Source organism: Antedon mediterranea, chromosome 1, assembly GCF_964355755.1.
Source record: "Antedon mediterranea chromosome 1, ecAntMedi1.1, whole genome shotgun sequence".
Classification (NCBI taxonomy): Eukaryota; Metazoa; Echinodermata; class Crinoidea; order Comatulida; family Antedonidae; genus Antedon; species Antedon mediterranea.
In genome coordinates, this window is record NC_092670.1 from 21,673,216 (window position 1) to 21,692,591 (window position 19,376).

Sequence of the window (19,376 nt, forward strand, 5' to 3'; positions counted from 1 at the left end):
AGTATACCTATTGAATATTTATTCAATTTGATATTGCATACAATAAACCAATTGGTGCAGCCTTTGCAAATTCATAACATGCAATAAACATTCTTCGTGAACTAAAAACTTGAAATTTTAACATCATAAATATAGTTTTATAATACCTAACTCTATCTGAAATATACTGTCGTAATTGTGTAACTCGCGAACAGTGTTTTATCTGCATGAAGGCAAGTAAACGGCAGAAATGCGCATGTCTTATACGCAGCATGAAAAAAAGCTATATGTACTGTATTATTTCAGCCTCTCCATTTTTTTTCCTCAAAAAGTAAAGATACCATTCTATTATACGTTACAAAATAGTACAACTGCTGTTGCCAACAACATTAAACAAAACGTAATTTACAATCAGCGGCAGTGATAGCGCGTCATACGAACGTCAGACCAATAGACGGACTAACTGAAAAGTAAATTCAATATATTTCTAATTGGTTTCTTTTACATAAATTATTTTTAGAAATGTATAACTTAATAATAAGTTATTCAACGAATATTACAATATCGTACAACAAATATACAAAACTGTCATAAATGTTTTGATCGTTTAAGTTTAAAAAGGTTAATAAAATAGTTCAAATTGCAACGTTTAAAATTAAAATTAATTTGTCCAACTTGCCCCTAAAGGTAGGATACAAAAGTGAGTAAACCTTAACACATTTAAGCTACTCTATGACATGGTTCTATTTCCAACATGGGAACGAAAATCATTCATCAGTTATTGGTCCGTCAATATAAAGCTTTGGTTGGATTATCTGGGCTTCTTAGCTTAGCCACCAACATACAGGGCCAGTGATATGCCAGCCATTGTGAGGTTACTGAAATGTATTTTAAGCGAGTTTATTGCAAAATATGGCAAGCTTTGACAGTAAGCCTACTTTAAAATGTTACTACGACTTTCTTAAATAAAATTGGTTTTAAAAGATACCAGGTAGGATTCTATATCGTACAATTGATGTATACTTGGTCCAATCAGATCCATATTTCATTCTACATCGATGTTCATCTCTATAACAACGGTTTCCAAGCAAAATCATCATATATATGATGTAGAAATAAGGGAAGATATGTGTAAAACCACACGACAGACAGTAGGCAAGCGCTTGCATAAGGTCGCCAGTGTAGTTCATATGTCGTCCCATTCCCCACCAGCCGGACAGAAGTAACTTGCTTCGACGCTTCTCGCCGTCAGCTGAGTAGTAGGTGCATTCGATAATCTTAGGCCTGCGACCCCATATTTTGCAGTCACCTGATGAGTTCCTGAAACGATCCTTTTGACAGTTGGTAGAGCGAAAGATGTAATAGCCTGCTAATCCAAGGCTTAGGATAAAGGTGGCAGCAATGTAAGATAGCTCGACTGGATGATATACAAGATAAAGTCCCTGAAAGAATAATTTAAATAACCTTTGTATTAGTACTGTATCTGGAATAAAACATCTCAATGTTGACTTTGGTCTTTGTGTGATCAAAAACGATATTCATTTACTTGTTATTAAATGTGTTCTTAGGTACTTTATTCAAAGCTAAAATGCTAAAGATACTGTATATAAGCATATTAAACAAACATCATTATTGAGCACCTTTATGTCACTACTCAAAACTCACATTTTATGATTTTGTTGGCAGCGCCATAAGCAATGACTGTCAGAATGGCGCTATATAAATCGAATCTTGATATTCATTATAGTAGATAATCACATTATTATTAATAAACTGTACCTGAAGTGTGTACATCCATGGTAACCATACATTGTCTCCCCAGGCCAACATCCAGCCAAAGTGATCATGATGTATGTCTATAGTATTGAGGTACCAAGCTTCATTCCAGAAGAAGTCTACCACATAGATAGCATGCAAAATATTCACAAGTATCATTGAATTTGTCACGTGTCCGTACAACTCGTATTGTTTCCACGCGTATGATAAATTGATTAATGTCCAGGCGCAGATCCCAGGACGACCGTTAAAGAATAATTTAAAATCGAACCAATCTCCTATACGGGGGTTAAATTCAGCACCCATTACAAAGTCGTATGCAAAATTTCCGCTAAAAACACAATCAGCAGACGACGTTGGGAAGAATCGCGCCTTTATTATCGCAAATATGGCGACTGCGTTGCCAATTATGTTGGCGACCCAGAGCATAGATCCCCAGTTGTCGATAATGATTGTAGGAGAGAACCATTTGAAGTAGAAGGCGTTTGCCAGCCATAACGCGTTAGATATTATCCAGGCTTGCAGACCATTGATGTGGTAGTACATTTGGATTCCTGATGGAGTAATAGTGCCTCGACATCTTCCTCCACGGTAGCTTGGTAGAATCTTGCTGCAGACGTCCGGTAGGTAGTACAGAAAAATCTGACGAATAAAAATAAGAAGTATTTGGAACCTCAGTGATTGATTATTATATCCACTACCTAATTGTCGATGTTGCTCTTCACAAAATGTATGAAAGAATCAAGAAAAGGAAGTCAAAAGATACAAAATAATAACATAACCTGTCGGAAAAATAATGGAATGTGTATTTTCGGAACACGTAAAAAAGGGGAAAGAGAAACAATGATGGTTACCTGAAAAGCATACCACGGTATGATTATTTTGAAAGCTTTTATTGTCAGGTCTGGTGTTTTCTTCCAGAAGTCCATCAGTGTTAACTGTCCGTTGTAGAGCTGAACAAGTGGAGAGCTCAGGGAACATTCATACTGGCTGCAAGCTACGAAGAAGTACAAGACCATGCATGGTGTCATAGTCAGTAGAAAGAACATGGTGAGGGCGCTTAAAAGATCCACCTCCCTGAAATGAAAGTTGCACACATGAAGAGAATCGTACATTAAGAATACAAAGACATGAAAAAACTGACAAACGTTATTGCTATATTGTTAGGCTTATGACGTATGAATATTGACGTCATCGTTATGACATTATCACCAACATGCAACCTATGAATCTTTACCATCATGCATCTTACCATGCTCGCCCCCATTTACCAGGTGTTCGACCATCATCTTCTTCTTCCTTCACACCATTGACCTTACTGCCATTTTGAGGTCGTACATCTGTTCTGGACAGAGTACAATTTGTTCCATTGCTTGTTGTTCTCTTCGACATTTTACTCTAAGACTAAGAGGGAAAGAACATTGATTTAGAATGAAACCTATCTTTAAGAAAAAGGAAGTGGAAAATAAACAAGAATTAAGTTCCGGTAATTCAACTAGCCAGGCAGCATCGACGTATACCCATAGACTGTAATAAGCTCTTTTCGAATGAGTTGGCATGACAGGTCTGTAATTTAAGAATTTAAATAGAAAATAATGAGGCAAAAGCAAAACATATTTATAACGACTTTAGTGAAGAAGATAGGCCCAAGCATACGTCACAGACATTGTTCTAAAATCATTATCCGGAGGAGAGAGAAGAAGAGGGCAGCAGTCTTTAATGCAGTTATCCACAAATAAAACTGTTTGATAGAGTAGCTTCCTCCTAAGTACAATTTAAAAAATATAATAAAATATACACAAATAATAAATCTGATTTGGAGGTTTTAATCATAATCATTCAGCTCAGTATGTTTTTTGGTAAGTGACTCGTCGCGTGAAACTAGACAGTACGTATAGCTAGCTAACGGTGTATACCACAAATGATGGAGCAGCACATGTACGACGATCGCCGCGGAGTCGAAGCGCCCCGGCTCCCGCGCTTTTTGTGCGCTTCACAAACTAATAATAAGTAATTTTGAATCATTATACTTACCTTCAAATTTGAACAATTCGATCTCACAGTTGGATGGATATAATAAAGACCTTATTTCGGTAATGAATAAAAATACACAATATCTAGTGCTAGGAAATCCCGAGGCCAGTGTGATATGATTAATTTATTAATTAATTAATCAGAACAAATGGATAGCCTCGTCTCGGTAGAGCCTATACAGTACAATTGAACTACCGTACCGTACCACTAAACAGTATGTGAACGAAGTTTTTAGCAAAGCGCCACTAGGCCTACGTGTTTGTTTGTAGTTGTTTACTACTGACTATAAGATCATCACCGGATGTCCATTGTTCACAAAGTGTTCAAAAGTAATCATGATATCCGTTGTGTGTATTAAAGGATCATTACATTAATGAAAACTCACTACTCATGATAATACAACCAGTGAAAGTTTCATTCTTCCTTGATAAACATATATAACAATAAAGGTTCTTAAAAAAAAGAGGGGGGGGGGGGTGGTGGTGCGGAGATTGTAAATGCCCAAATTGAATAAGACTATCAGGCTTAGGAGGGCCAACTAAACTTCGGTAAAATGTAGATAATATTCTAGTCAGCCCGGCATTGTCTCGAGAGTAGCTCACGTTTAATACAGTACAGTATTCATAACGGGTCAAGACTGTTGTAAGAAATATATCAGCAGAAAGTATTCAAAAATTAATATTATCCCTAGATAGAATTGCACACTTGGTGGTATATAACCGTATGTTAATTCGTATATAACAGAAAATACATAATTAAACTACCTGAATATTATCATAGTCATGATGAAAAAACCTTGAATATTACCATACATTATTTTGCAAGGAATACGAACAATTATATTTTTGCGATACTCTCTTTTCACGACACAGACGATGAATGTTCAATTCGGTTTCGCTTTTGTTCTCTGCTAACCAAGCGTATGCCTATATATTAAACGAATCAACATAAGTAAAAGTAATATAACCATGCTTACCTAAAAATTGGCTGCCGGCAGGGAGCTAGTAAAATACGTACTTTAGAATAACGAACAACCCTTTCAATTGCAATTATTACATCTGCGCTATTGTGTTTAATGTCATTCAAACTTATTCTATTTCACGTCAATCTTAGCAATTAGCGCCCTCGGCTTCAGTAAAAAAGCATTATCGAACTAGTAATAATGATCGAAGCTGTGATTTTATTAAGTTAACAATCCATTGTCGTCTGACTCATGCGGGAATGCGTCTGCGCAGTTGTACATGTACATCATTCGATTATGTCTAATTGCTCAGACTATCTAAGTCTTCGCTACGAGAGCTTCAACGAACCATCCATCCAATTTTAAATAAAACAGGGTAATTTAATTTTTACAAAATGTTATTGAATGTGATCATAAAATAGGCCTATAATAATTAATAAATATTCATAATATAATATATAATGAATATTTTGTTTGCAACTAGCCTACATATAAGAAATGATATTTCAACACTGCATCTCGAGCTGTGTTCTGACTTTAAACTCAATTACTGTACAATATGTGTTAGGAGGAGGCATGAATAATAGTAGTTTTTCTCGAGTCTCCACACATAATACAACAAATGGTTAAACATGTAAGTGTGTTAAGAAAAGTAGCTTATTATACGAAACAATACACTGATTATGAATGTATGAAATCTTCAAAGGGCAGAATTTGTATAAACGAAAAAGGTCATATTAAGCCTCCGTAATTCAACTACAGCATATTATTCCGCAGTACTATCAGAAGAATGAACCACAACGGTGGGTAGGGCATACCAATCATTTTTCATGCGATGGGATGGAGAGGGGCACAGCTGGTTTATTCATTTCACGTAGGCCTACCTGTATTTTGTTTTAATTTCGCCTATGACATCTTTCCAAAATTAAAAGCCGGCGTGAATTATAATCCCGAAGACGGTGGGAAATGTTCGTCGTCGACCAAACGAGGGAATGAGCCGTTTGCTATTACAGAATCCAGCTGTCCAAATAATAGTTCTTCATAAAGCTGACTAATTTAAAAACGTGCATTATCCTTCTCAGTATTTTATAGATCTATCTTACCTCGTTTATTTGTACTTATAGAAGTTAAACTAGTTTACACACACGCTAATTCATTCTGAATCCATATGGAAATGATGGTCATATCACCATTGCATTGGGCATATAATCACCCTATTTGGGTACATCACACTTTTTTTTGTTAAACTATAGTTTGACAGTGTAGACAGAGCTTTAGAGTGTAACCCTCGAGTTCCACTCGGAGACTCGCCTACATCCTACCCAATGTTCTGAGTAGTATAGAGTAAACATTGCAGTCGATTTACGAAGGCCTTATTAACAACAGTTTATGCGAGCACACGCCATATTTATATTTTGTTTTATAATTCTCTCATTTAAAGCTATTGTAGTCAATAATATTGGAAGTCATTGGGTGAAGGACACTATCTATATTCAGAATTGAATGCACGTACAAAATTGAAAACGAACAATTACATTAAATTAATGACAACAGCTGTAAGATATGTTTCTTTGTTATTTTTCACTGGAACTGGTGAAATAATGTTCTTCTTGAGATACGAGTTAACTTTAACATTCAAAGAAGAAGTATTTCGAGGAAAAAAATCGCTTAAATTATATATGAAGGGCTAGCATTGCCCGAAAGTTCGGTTAATTTTTCTGGCTGTTTTACTTTTCGATTTAGCTTTTTGCTTATTTTATTTTATTTCTCCATTGAGATCCAGCCACTGATACCCACATCATTGTAATGTTTTTCAGTAATTTGTTTTTGGATTTATATAGGCCTATAGATATAGACCTAGTAATGATAATTACACTTTATTACACAGATAAAATCCCTGCGCTTCCAATCTCCATTATACAACGTTAGGCTTTTAGACCTATTTATTTTATATTTGTATATAAAATAAGTCTGTGAGGCTATCAAGAGGAACGACAGAGCTTCCTTGTTCCACCCTTAGGCAGGATCCAAACAAATCAATTGTTTATTAGCTAAAAATGCGACAGCTGTTATCTCATTCATATAATGAGTTGGTTTGTGCAAACCAACCGTGGTGGATCAATCAAAACCCACAATTAAAGACTTTTAATTAAACACAATTTTATTTAGATTGGAGGACACTCTAACATTGTTAAAAAACCCGGCGTTAAATCCCTGAGAAAATGAGCTTACATAGAAACTATGGATAACGTCCATTGCAAGGTCCACAGAGGATTTAGACCAAGAATTCCATTCACACTGAATACATTTATAGGCCTAATACTTTAGACCATGCGAGCAACACTACTACTGTATTTGTTAGATAAATCGTGAATTATTCCACCGAACTTTTGAGTTAAAATAACGATAGTGAGGCATTTAATGAATAGGCAAACTGCCTTAAAATGTAACATGTTTCAAGAAACTATTCTCATCATCAGAACAGAAAACAACGCTGTTCTGATGATGAGAATAGTTTCTCGAAACATGTCATATTTTAAGGCAGTTTGCCTATTTATTAAATGCCTCAATATCGTTATTTTAACTACTACTGTACTATTTATTTGTTGCTCCATGGTTAAAAAGTGAAATGATAACGACCGAGACAAAAGACTGGAGGAATTTAAATATATTTGGAAATACGTCAATGGTAGTGTCATCCCTCCTACGCACCGTCGTTCCAATTTCAACAATAACAACAAAGTATATAATAAATATAGATACATTTTCAAACAGATAATTCGTGGCGCTTTTCAAGCTCAAACGGCGTAACCTCTTTTAGACTGTTGTTAGTCTTTTTTGTTATATAATTTTCAAAATCAATTCCTTTCAGTAAGTATGTTTTATTCTTTACTTTGAAGCTTTGAACCGTTGAGCTTATCTCATAAAAGCTATTTTCTTGTGTTATTCATTGGTCAAACACTATGTTAAATATCCGTAATCTTCTAACCAAGAACTGTTCGGGCGTAGGCATATATATATATGTGTGTGTGTGTGTTCTACTGACAATCCTACTGAGTTGGGAGTTCTTTACAGTAGTACAGTAGAGATAGAATACGAACGTAGGCATAAAATTCAGTTCAGCAAAAGTAAGTAGTCTTAACAGTATAAATGTTCACTATAACCAGTAGGCCTAATGTGTGCAAATAAACAAGTACATCCGGTCTATTAGTATTATTAGAAACAAGGCCAACAGCCATAAGTCGCGTGCTAAAACGCATAGTGATACCGGACCGACAGACAGACCGACCGACCGACATAGTGAACTATAGAGTCGCGTCCACGCGACAAAAAACAATTATGATCCTAACCTGGTACTTATATCAGGGAAGAGTGAAATTACACTCTTCCTTGCTTATATTTTATTTCGTATATGTTTGTAATACTTCTATCTAGTTGTGAGCAACATACCCAGGGTTGAGCTGGTTTAGGCACATGGATTAGATCTGTAGGCCTATGGCCTAATATAATATAACTAGCAATTATTCCCGCCCCAGGGCGGGTTTCAAAATTAGTTTAAAGGTTTCTAAGTATATAACACCCGACGCCAGTATGTCCCTATAGTTACTACACCCCACACTCTTTTTTAAAAACAAACTCTTCCCAGGACAAATCCAACTTCAAATGAGAGGGGTATACATAGCTACGATAGGCCTATGGTTTAAATACGTTGTAAACTTTGTAAATGAATAGGTGTCATATTGGCTGATAATTAAAATATTTAATTTTGATCTGCGGGCCCCCAGCCTTCTTTCTCCTCTCACTATCCCAGCCACAATTAACCTTAACAACGCTACCCATTGACAGTTAAAATTTAGTAACTTTTCCTAGTACAATTCCAATCATATACTTCATTATGCCAGTATTTTCGCTCCCCCTCCTGCCTCCTAACACACCCCAGATACTGGACGATTCCAGAAAAATTATGTTAGCCATCACTCCCAACCCATAATTCCTCAGAGGCAGTTTTCAAATGTAGTACATTCCCAGTACAGTTTCAATCATGGTGATAGGCCTACATCCCCACCCCAAACTCTCATCCCCTTCCCAGGGATATTTAAAATACTTAAACAATTCCCTACCAATTTTGATAATCTACTACACCTAGCCTAAGCAAAATCCCCACTATCCCCTGAACCCCAACTTTCACACCCTATCTCCTTCCCCCCACCCTCTTCCAACAATTACCCCTCCCCCGTTTTGAAATGTAGTTTTAAACCTTCCCGGTACAATTGCCATCATTTTGATACCCCATATTTATGGTTACATGCAGAAACATACATTTTTATAACGAACAAACATCGAAAGTGGGAAAAGTGGGCCATTTTCACCCGACGCCAGTAGGCCTACCTCCCAATACTCACCAACCCCCACACTCTTATTTAAAATACTTTAACATCTTCCAACCACAATTGCATATGTATGGTTATACATGCAGAAAGAGAAATTTGTATAACAAACAAACAACGAAAGTGGCCCATTTTGACCACATTGTGACCCCTAACTTGAATCCTAGATGGCGGATGATGTTCAAATAATATAGTAGTAGAACACAGTAATTGTAAAGAACGTGTATATGTTAACACATGTATGGATGCCTGTAATGAGACAATCCAAGAGACTGATAGATAGCTGGATATGGTTAAAGTACTTTGCTAAATATGTAAATGAATTGGTGTCATATTGGTTAATAATTAAAATATGTATATCTATATCTATATTTCCCCAAACGCCTTCCTAAGTATAATTCAAATACTGTAAAACATTTGTAGTATAATTTTACAATTCGATAGCCTACAACCCCGAGCCCAAGCAAAAATGACATCACAAACTACCCCTCCCCCTCCCACAAAAACCCCAGGAGTCGGGGGAATTTTTGTAAATGTAATTTAAAACCTTCCGCGTACAATTGCTATCATTTTGATACCCCATACGTATGGTTACGTGCAGAAACAGAAATTTTTATAATGAACAAACATCGAAAGTGGGGGTTTTGACCACATTTTGGTCCCTAACTTGGATCCTAGGTGGCGGATGATGTTGAAATATAGCTTAGAACATTCCCGGTACAATTGCGGTCATTTTGATACCCCATATGTAAGATTACGTGCAGTAACAAAAATTTGTATAACGAACAAACAAACAAACAGACAGACAAACAAACAGACAGACAGACAAACTCTCTCACTTATAATATAGTTAGATATAATAGTGCTAGGATTGGTACTTCGAACCATAAAGTCTGAGAGTGTCGATTGACGCGAACTCTGGTGGATGCGTACGTCTTAAAGTCACTCAGTAAGAATACTTCTAGCCATTCAACTATCAGCTCTAAAGCTCTGTCTACACTATCAAACTTTATGTGGCAAACAAATGTGATGTGCCCATATATGGACATGATGGTGTCATATCACTACCATATTTGGGCATATCACTACCATTTGGGCTCATCATTTTTTGTCAAACTAGTTTGATAGTGTGGACAAAGCTTCATTCACCCCATATAATCTTTAAAAAGGAGTAATTTTCGAGAACATTACAATTTAATGTCACTTTGAAATCTAACCAAAACAATAATTCTCTATTTTTCAGTTCAGTTTAAATGGTACATTTTGCAAAAACGGAATATGATCGTTGAAGTAATATTAGGCGTTACAGTTGGTGTTCTTGTTACAGCTGTCTATGTCAAGTGTACACTTTTACGTACAAAATCAGACAATGTCGAACAACCGATACAAAGAGATGCAGACTCGTCTGAATCAGATGATGTACACACACAAACGACAGATAAAGATAATGGCCAATCAACACCAACTAAACAACGACGTGCAACTGTTGGTGGACCTGCAATAACGGTTGAAGATAAGCCAAACGGTGAAAAGCGACGCCAAACTGCTCCCGTATTAACATACAGCGGAGAAAGCCATGAAGAACCACATAACACCCGACAAAGAAAGAAATCAACATCACCAAGACCGTCTTTAGTTTATGAAACTGATCAACTGGAGAATTCACCGAGAAGGCAAAGAAAAGATTCATCACCAAGACCGTCTTTAGTTGATGAAACTGATCAACTGGATAATTCACCGAGAAGGCAAAGAAAAGGATCATCACCAAGACAATCTTTAACTGTCATTGATCAAACTGATCACCTGGAAAATTCACCGAGAATTGAAAGAAGAAGATCGTCGCCAAAACACTCTTCAGGTGATCCCCAGGATTCTAGCCATTCTCCTGTTATAGGTTCACGCGGAAGACAAAGAACAAGATCGACATCACCAAGATCATCTTTAATTAGTACTGATCAAACGGAACACTCTTCACGAGGAAGACAAAGTAGAAGACCAAAGTCTCCATCTAGACCTTCTTTGGAAATACCCGCTGAAGATGAACCACTGGGAAATTCACAACGAAGGCGAAGATCAACATCGCCAAGACCACCGTCTTTAGAGCCATTTACTGATGCAGTAGAAATGTCTACCCTACACATGCCAGTTTCACCAAGAATTCATACAAGAAGGACATCTTTGGCGGTTTATGCTCAGTCTCAGACTGCCAGGGCACAAACACAAAACAAACTAAACCAGAGATCCAGACATAGAACGTCATTTCCATCAGTCGACGAGACCACTGAACAGACCACAGAAAAAGAAAACAAAAAACATAAGCTCTTCGGCCGTGGAAAATAAGCAAGTTATTGACACGAAAATTTGTCAATTAAATATAGCTTGCTGTTAGGAGTATAGAATTGCATACAGCTTTATTTCAACTATAAGACGCAACGCAAGGCCGTAAGAGCAACGCAAGTGATTCGAATAATCACAAGCAATGGACTATTTGCGTATCATTGGTCCACTCGCTTGCGTTGTGTCTACGTCATTACGTTGCGTTCTAGAGTGGGAACAAAGCTTAGCTCCTATGTGGATCTCGCGTCGATCGAATATTTTCTATAGGCCTAACTGCTTTATAATAATTATTTGGAAAACATAAGTTTATGCATGGATGAGTTGATGTGCAGTTGAATACGACGTTTTGATGAAGTCGATAACCTGCATTCAAATAATATTTACATGCTTTGTCAGCACCAACATTCATGATTTTCTTTTTATTGAAACCAGATATTTTTTAGACATTATGTAATTTGCAAAATCTCTCAAAAAGTTCACATTTGAACTCTTTTTATCGTTACTAATACTAGTACAAAAATGGAGTCAAGCCTAAAATCCTTTACGGTTTCGAGGTCAAATTAGTTTCTAAAACGCATTGTTTGAAAATGATTGATTTATCCAAATTAAATAACCTATTTATTACAATTGAAACTTCTTTCCTTTTAGTGCTTTTAAGTAAAGTGCAATGTATTCTTTCTATTCTTGAAACGGTAGTGGAAATATGTAGAACAGCTAATGGAAATATGTTATTCAACAAAAACAGCATTTTAGAATTCACACTTTAATGATTCAGAATGCCTAATGAAAAACGTTTGGAATGTTCTAAGATATTTTAACTTTCATAACTGTTATGAAAGTGTATTGTTTATAATAAGTTGTATTGTTGCTTCTGTACGATAAACCAATAATATTTCCAGCACGGTATTTCTGTGTGTAAAATACAATAATTTTGTTAAATAATTCTCCAACTGAGGTAACCTAACGTGATTTCCAATTCCAAGAGTTGTTATTATTGTTAAAACTGTTGTATTCCAAACGTTCCAGGATATGTTAACTTAAGTTTAACGACGCTGTTGTTGTCATACGCTAAAACACTCAAATCTGCACTATTTCATTTTTTTTAAACTAATTGTGTTATTCTCCAAATCAGGGAACAAATACTTTATGCTATTGCAGACTGATATTTTGTATTTTTTTTTGTTTTTTTTTTGGTGACAAAATCACTTATATATAAACTTGTATATTCAATTTGTTTCAATTTTAATTAAACAATAACAGTGATGTAATTCAGGTTTTTAAAATTAATAGGTAGCCTATGCTATTGCATATATCTGTGTACATAATAATTTAACACGTTACTTAATTTGGGATCAACTTATAGCCTTCAGAATGACAATGAATAAGATTTGTTGACCTCATTTTGTTTTCCTGTTTTTATTCAGCGATACAAACTATTGAATAAGCCAACCTCCCACACTTTGTGATCGGCTTTAAAAAAGAACTATTTCTGCGCATGACTGGCTATCTCCACATGAGTGGGTTTCGTTATCTGATAATATACTCATAAAACTCGTCTGCTGATAATAATTGAACTTACACTTCCGAAATAGTTAAAACGTATTATCTGTATTTGATGTCATTTTCAGTTTGAATAAAAACGAGTTTATAGAAATCGTTTTAGTATTATTTGTTTATCATTGTGGTACAGTCACACTCCTATACATGAGATAAATGAAGAGCGCCCTTATATTATTGAAGTATGATCAAATATCTTATATACTAAAGATGGGACACTCTCGAAATTTTACGTGCAATTCATGTAACACACATGGAGCTCATTTTATAGGGCGCCCTCTCGCTCAAATAAGTAGATTTATGGATCAGATACGTCTACTGTATGGTAACTGAATACTCAATTTTTTTCATCACAATAATTGCGGTAATGTGCAATTAAATTATAATGATAGACTTATTTCCTGTACTTTGTATATCTCTATTTGTTTTAATTAGTGAATATTGTTGTTATTATTGAATGTTTATCATCATCCTCAAAATCATCACCTAGGAGTAATCATCACTCACATCACTACTACTTATTTATGCGAGTCGGCTCTGGTATTAACAACACTAAGCGCATCGTATTCCATTTTTGTTTTTGATGTGTGGTTCTTTTTCATCCAGCAGCAAAACAGTGCAGATTAGGAAAATATATTAGTCAAATAGTGTGTTATAAACAATTAAAAAAGAACAAGAAGTCACTTTTTAAAATCACTTCTTCGACTTTTTTATTGCAGTAATTTTTCGGAATATATTTATAAACAATCATAGGCTTAAGCCTACAGGCATGATATGAAACAGATTATGATAGTCAATTCTGAGACAATTCATACTAGGCATACATGTAGCCATCATTCGCCATGACATTCATTTATTATTATAATTTATTTAAAACCTGAGATAACAATAAGTTATGTTATAGTAGTCTCAGATTAAAATTAACTCAATAACTATTGCGAAATGATGCACGGGCCACCACCCAGAGGAAATATAAAAAATGTAGAAACATTGAAATAAAATCATCATATTTACAATTATTCAATCATCATACCAGGCCGTCGTAATGATCATCATTTCTGGCCGCTAATACACAGACCGGGGCGCGTACAGACCTCTTACAACTTTACCATACCTCATAAATGTGATACTTTAATTAATTTTTTACTCTTCTTCTTATCACTGATTATGTCTCTGTTGAAGAATATGCGTAGGTACGTACGTTTCAATTAGCAATGTTTCAATTGCTGGTGAACAAAGATTCAACTTCATACCAAATCTATGTAACATGGTACCGATTTTTAACTTTATTTTTCTGCTGATGTTTGATGTATGTAAGTATTTGTTAAAGTTAGAAACAAAAATCTTTTCCCAGATAGATAGGACATTAACTACTTGGTGTGGTGGATTTGGGACATCAAATATTGTAGGAACTGCATTCCATAGAATCTTCTTGTGACTATCAGTATTTGCGATTCTTCGAAATGAATATTGCACAAGTGGCAATTACGGTGTAAATAGGAACTTGGTTTCGTTCTCAAATCCGCGCGTCGTGTTTTCTGTGCCCATTGCACACCTGTAAATTAATAATTGTCTAGTGAGTTTTTGCTTTATCATAATTAACGTTTACGTAATTATAGGACGTCTACGTGCATGCTAATTGATTTTCAAATTGGTTCGGGCCTAAAATCAAATACTTAAGCCTAACCTAAAACCATGCTAACTAACTAACGGTTGAATTTCATAAATATTAAGTATAAGATTCAATTAAAAATTGTTTGTTAGGGCTACTCAACGGATAAGTAATATAACCAGGGAACAATACAAATAGTGTAATTTCACTGTTATTATAACTAATGTCCTAGCCTAATAATGATAATAATAATCATTTCATGCGTTAATATACTGTAATGTACGTAACGGCTAGTTAAATTAAACGAAATAAAATAACCATGAGACAGAAAGCAAATATTAACCATGAGACGGAAAGCATGAAATAATCAAGATCACAATTTGTTTATATTAAGTATTTTTATTATTATTATTATTTGTATATGTAAAAAGAGGGACTAGGCTAGGCCTACAGCGACATGCCAATTGGGCTTCTTGTAGTCTTTCGACCAAATTTTTACTTATATGCCAACAATTGTAATGATATATATTTGGTCAATAAATGTTTCTTGAATTGAAAGTTTTAAAAATTGTTTGTTAAGGGTACTAAATTTTAAAGGATACGTAATATAACCAGGGAACAGTGAAATTAGTGTAATTTCACTGTTATATAACTAATGTACTAGTAGTAGCCTAATAATGATAATAATAATCATTTCATACGTTTAAATAATAATTATTAATAATAGGCCTACCTAGCCTAGCCTAGGCTAGTTTATTAATATAGGCCTAGCCTAGGCCTAGCCTATGTATAAATTGAATACAGTAAAGTAGGATTAGTCCCTACATATCATGTTAAGATGTAGGATACTTATTTAATTAGATAAATTTACCTGTTCTTGTCTTTGGGAAAATTGTAAAGCTTAAGTTCTGGGTTGGCCTTTGGATTGCTTTTACAATTAATTGCAGCACAGTACATCCCTCCTCCACTTTTTCTCTTTTCATTCATTGTTTCTTAACCATACAAACTTTGGCGCGACTCCTCAATCCCATTTTCTAAAGAATACTGCGATCATCGTCACGCAAAAGTTCGTTACTTGTTTAAGCGAGAGGGCGCACTATAATTTGACGCTTCTAAAGTGTTACGCGTAAACGCGGGTAGTGTCCCAGCTTTAGTATTTATTATAAGATCTTTGGTATGATGTGTACATGTAAAACACGAAAGAGAAAAAAAAGTATGATGTAGTACATTTACGTTGGTCTTAGTATTTATTCTATCGTACAAACTTTGTGTATAGCCTACATCGTACTTCGCGCTCCATAGGGTGAAATATACCAAATGACGTTCGGAGATTATAAATAGGCTATTACCAATCCATCCCTGCTTGTAATAAGTGGCGGTCTTTTAAAGCCTTTGTGCGTGACGCCGCGCAATGTCGACGCGATACGAGCGTTGCTCAGAGACATGGTGTGTGTTCGAAACCGAAGTGATCTCCCTCTCTGGTGGTTACATCAAACAAGAAGCATTTAATCATTTAAAACAAAATAATACAAAAATATTCCTCAGAATTAATTTTATATCTACGCATTATTTTACATTACCGTATAATGAAAGGTTTAAGGTAAGTTGCACATAACAATTTAAATGCATGATAATTCGATCAACCAAGGTAAAATAATATAAGTTGATATCGAATCGACATTGCGACTACAAACCAAAGTATCCCCCACCCCACACCGGCGGCATGTCATTGCAACCATTATCTTTTACATTACCAATGCCTAGGCCTACGTGTTTTTTTACAGGAAAACTATAGTATATTTTAAATAAGATTTCCTAAACGTACGCTTTCAGAAAGTAATTCGTAAACCCATTCTTCTTTTATAAATCAAAAATAATACTTAAATTGTTTGCTTAGTATTAATGTAGTATTTTGTTGGAAAACTTCTTATAATTTTGAGCTGATTTACATTTATTAATGAATTTGATATTTAAATGGGTTTTTTTCCCTTTTATAAGCATCTGCTTCAAGAATTTTCCCCTTTTCTTTGTTTAAATCAATTTTGTAATTATAAATGTTAATTTTGTCGTTTAGGCCTTTTATCTACTTTATTTACAAAGAAAATAAAAGAAGTTGTCATTGTCATATATCAGCGGCACACTTCGACATAATACAGTTAGGCCTAGGCTAGTGCATATTTACAAAAATAGGACCAATATTTTTCCCTTTATTTCTCCTCCTCAAGGTTGAACGTGGAATCGCGCGGAGGATCTAAACCACCACCAACCAGCAGGAATGAGGACATTCCGCATCGCTCAAACTCCATCGCTCTCGCATTGTTATGGTTTGGTGGAGTTCTTACTGCAGTAGGTATAGGGTGTGTCACGTATAGTTTCACGCATGAACGAAGAATTCACCACGCCCCAATCTGCCCAACTACCGCGGTATTAAACATTGGAGAAGATGGTCCCTGCATCGATATGGAAACCGAAGAAACGTATGCTCATCTCGTCCAAGCATTCGGCTACACAACTCTGTCATTTGGGTTTATATTGGTAGTTCTTGCATTAAACACTAACGGATCATGTTTTGCCAAACCCGAGCGGACAGTATCATCCCCACATGTTTTGGAGCTAGGTGCGGCTGAACAACTCCCTTCGTCGCAATCCGCAATTACACCATGGAGAACAGAATATAGACACCCTGCTCACAAGACCGAACTAAAACTGATAGCGCAAGCTATCCGAGGATACAATTTATACACATAACTTGTTAAAATGACGAAACCGAACGTTATGCTGATACTGTAATAGGGATACGTTGTTTTTTCAATCATTAGGTTAATTGAATATTTTAATAATTTATAAATATATTTTTATAATTGTGATTTTTAGTCGTTATTTTATTATATTATTACTGACGTCTTTCAATTAGTTTTATAACAGTAGTCAGTTAGTTTATTAAAGATTGTCCCCTGAAACAAAAAAGTTTTTTGTTGTGCCATAGTTGCGCATAATAGTTATTCAATTTGACCAAAAAATTGGTTCGAAACAAAATTATTTACCTGAAAAGACTGTAATTTAAAGAAAAAATAGTCATATTGAAAAAGTCTTTTTTAAAATGAAAACAAACGAGAGTGACTAACTGCGAAATGGCCTATTCAAAGTCTTTTTTTAAATTATTAATTTACATTTTCACGCTGCTGCTTTAGCCTGCTACGTCCCAGGAGGATGACTCATTAAGAAACCGAAAGTAAAGCAGCAGTTATATCTAAGGTTGACAGTTTTGCTAAAATGCATACTCGACTGTAATTTATAGGTACCACCAAAAAAACGTCTGGGAAAGAGTCTAACGGTTGAATGACAAATCCCAAAGCATTTGTGCTATTTATATAATTCGCTGTGTCAGATGATACTTCACACTTGAATGAAGTGACCCCCAGACTTGACCTTAGCAATAAAATAAACTAAAGCGACTGATATGAAACACAGACTCTGTAACAAAAAAATTATATTTGTTCACATATAAAAAAAGAAACGTTTAATTATAACTAAAAAACCATTGTCTGACAGACAATTTAAGTATTTTTTGCTTTAAATTACATTTTTTCAGGTAAAATAACTATTATGTGAATATAAAATGACACATTCAAACACAAATTTGAAATAAAAAATATTTTTCATGGGGATCGACAATATATCTTTAAAACTGTTTATAATACAGAACTTTACAGAATTGTATAGCGCCCTCTCTAAACCTAAAGTGGCGGTTTTGTGAGGATCCCGAATTCCCGTCGCTCCTCCCCCCCCCCCCCCCCGCATCCGAGTCATCCGATCATTGCCTTATGCTCTACTGATTGGCCTAGCCCTTGGCCTAGAAATAAATATGGAACTTCCAGATATATTTTACAACAAAGCAGAGTACATTGAAACTGTAAGTGTATATACAGTCGTCTGAAATATTTATACGTAAAAACAAGCCCGTCTTTGACTTTGTTGTTTGTTAGCCGCCGTTTGTTTACTTCAGATTCAATGGATACCTCGATAGAATAGGCCTAGCTAGGCCTGTGTGTTGTGGTGATTTGCAATGCTTTTTTATTTGGGTCTTGGCCTAGCCTATACATACTATAGTTAGACATATGAGAGACGAATTAATTGATATATTCTGCTTTTTCTGGGGAGGAGAAGGAAGTCTGGGTACCTTAGACAAATTTTATTTTATTTTATTCAATCGAAACCAAGCAACAGCGAAATTACCGCCACTAACAGGTTTGATACTGTAGTGATAGACCTGGCTAGTAGGCCTAGATGAGATAGCTTATCCAGCTTATTAAAAACTAAATAGTATATTTTAATCATGTTTATTATTAAATACTTATTATTAGTTTATTAATTAAAAATATAAATTAAACAATTTACATTAATAAGGTATGCACCCTATTTCTCCATAGTCTGTTTAGGCGTAGGGCCTATGCCTATATCAATAATTATACTAGATGTAGAGGTGTATACAATCATACACTACATACATAATTAGTCTTTATTACTGATGGAATATTGATACTAATTTTTAAGCTAAACTTGAATAAATGTAGAAAATGATATTTTTTGTTCCAGGCTTCTGGTAATAAAGTGAGCAGACAGTCAGTGTTATGTGGCAGCCAAAATATTGTTCTGAATGGCAGGGTAAGAAAGTTAATATGGTAAATGTCTCAAATGAAAAAGAAACCTTAAAAGAACCCTGCGGTAATTT

General features: G+C 35.1%; 3 protein-coding genes across 7 annotated transcripts in view; 2 read left to right on the forward strand and 1 right to left on the reverse strand.

Annotated features, from left to right (window-relative positions):
• The window catches only part of LOC140062588 (7-dehydrocholesterol reductase-like), a 21,418-nt gene continuing 2,042 nt past the window's right edge, over positions 1–19,376 (reverse strand). For 2 of the 3 annotated variants that reach the window (XM_072108874.1, XM_072108890.1), the window contains exons 2-5: positions 3,008–3,159; positions 2,610–2,832; positions 1,759–2,397; positions 1–1,421 (exon numbers count right to left, since the gene is read on the reverse strand). In XM_072108874.1, coding sequence (XP_071964975.1) covers positions 957–1,421; positions 1,759–2,397; positions 2,610–2,832; positions 3,008–3,147 — 1,467 coding nt within the window. In that variant the 5' untranslated portion in view covers positions 3,148–3,159 and the 3' untranslated portion in view covers positions 1–956. Of the gene's footprint in view, positions 1,422–1,758; positions 2,398–2,609; positions 2,833–3,007; positions 3,160–4,765; positions 4,991–19,376 lie in introns of those variants that run through there. The other variant, XM_072108883.1, reaches the window with a different exon arrangement.
• On the forward strand, positions 7,414–13,113 carry LOC140062568 (uncharacterized). Of its 2 annotated transcripts, none has more exons than XM_072108848.1 (2): positions 7,414–7,621; positions 10,382–13,113. In XM_072108848.1, the coding sequence occupies exon 2, from the start codon at positions 10,417–10,419 to the stop codon at positions 11,476–11,478; it is 1,062 nt and encodes a 353-aa protein (XP_071964949.1). In that variant the 5' UTR covers positions 7,414–7,621; positions 10,382–10,416; the 3' UTR covers positions 11,479–13,113. The 2 variants fall into 2 exon arrangements, with proteins under 2 accessions (XP_071964949.1, XP_071964940.1); XM_072108839.1 differs by lacking the exon at positions 7,414–7,621 and adding an exon at positions 7,690–7,878.
• LOC140062609 (dynactin subunit 5) overlaps positions 18,439–19,376 on the forward strand; it is a 5,857-nt gene continuing 4,919 nt past the window's right edge. Inside the window, exons 1-2 of one of the 2 annotated variants that reach the window (XM_072108903.1) lie at positions 18,439–18,557; positions 19,241–19,309. In XM_072108903.1, the coding sequence (XP_071965004.1) occupies positions 18,510–18,557; positions 19,241–19,309 (117 nt within the window). In that variant the 5' untranslated portion in view covers positions 18,439–18,509. Of the gene's footprint in view, positions 18,558–19,240; positions 19,327–19,376 lie in introns of both variants that reach the window. The other variant, XM_072108909.1, reaches the window with a different exon arrangement.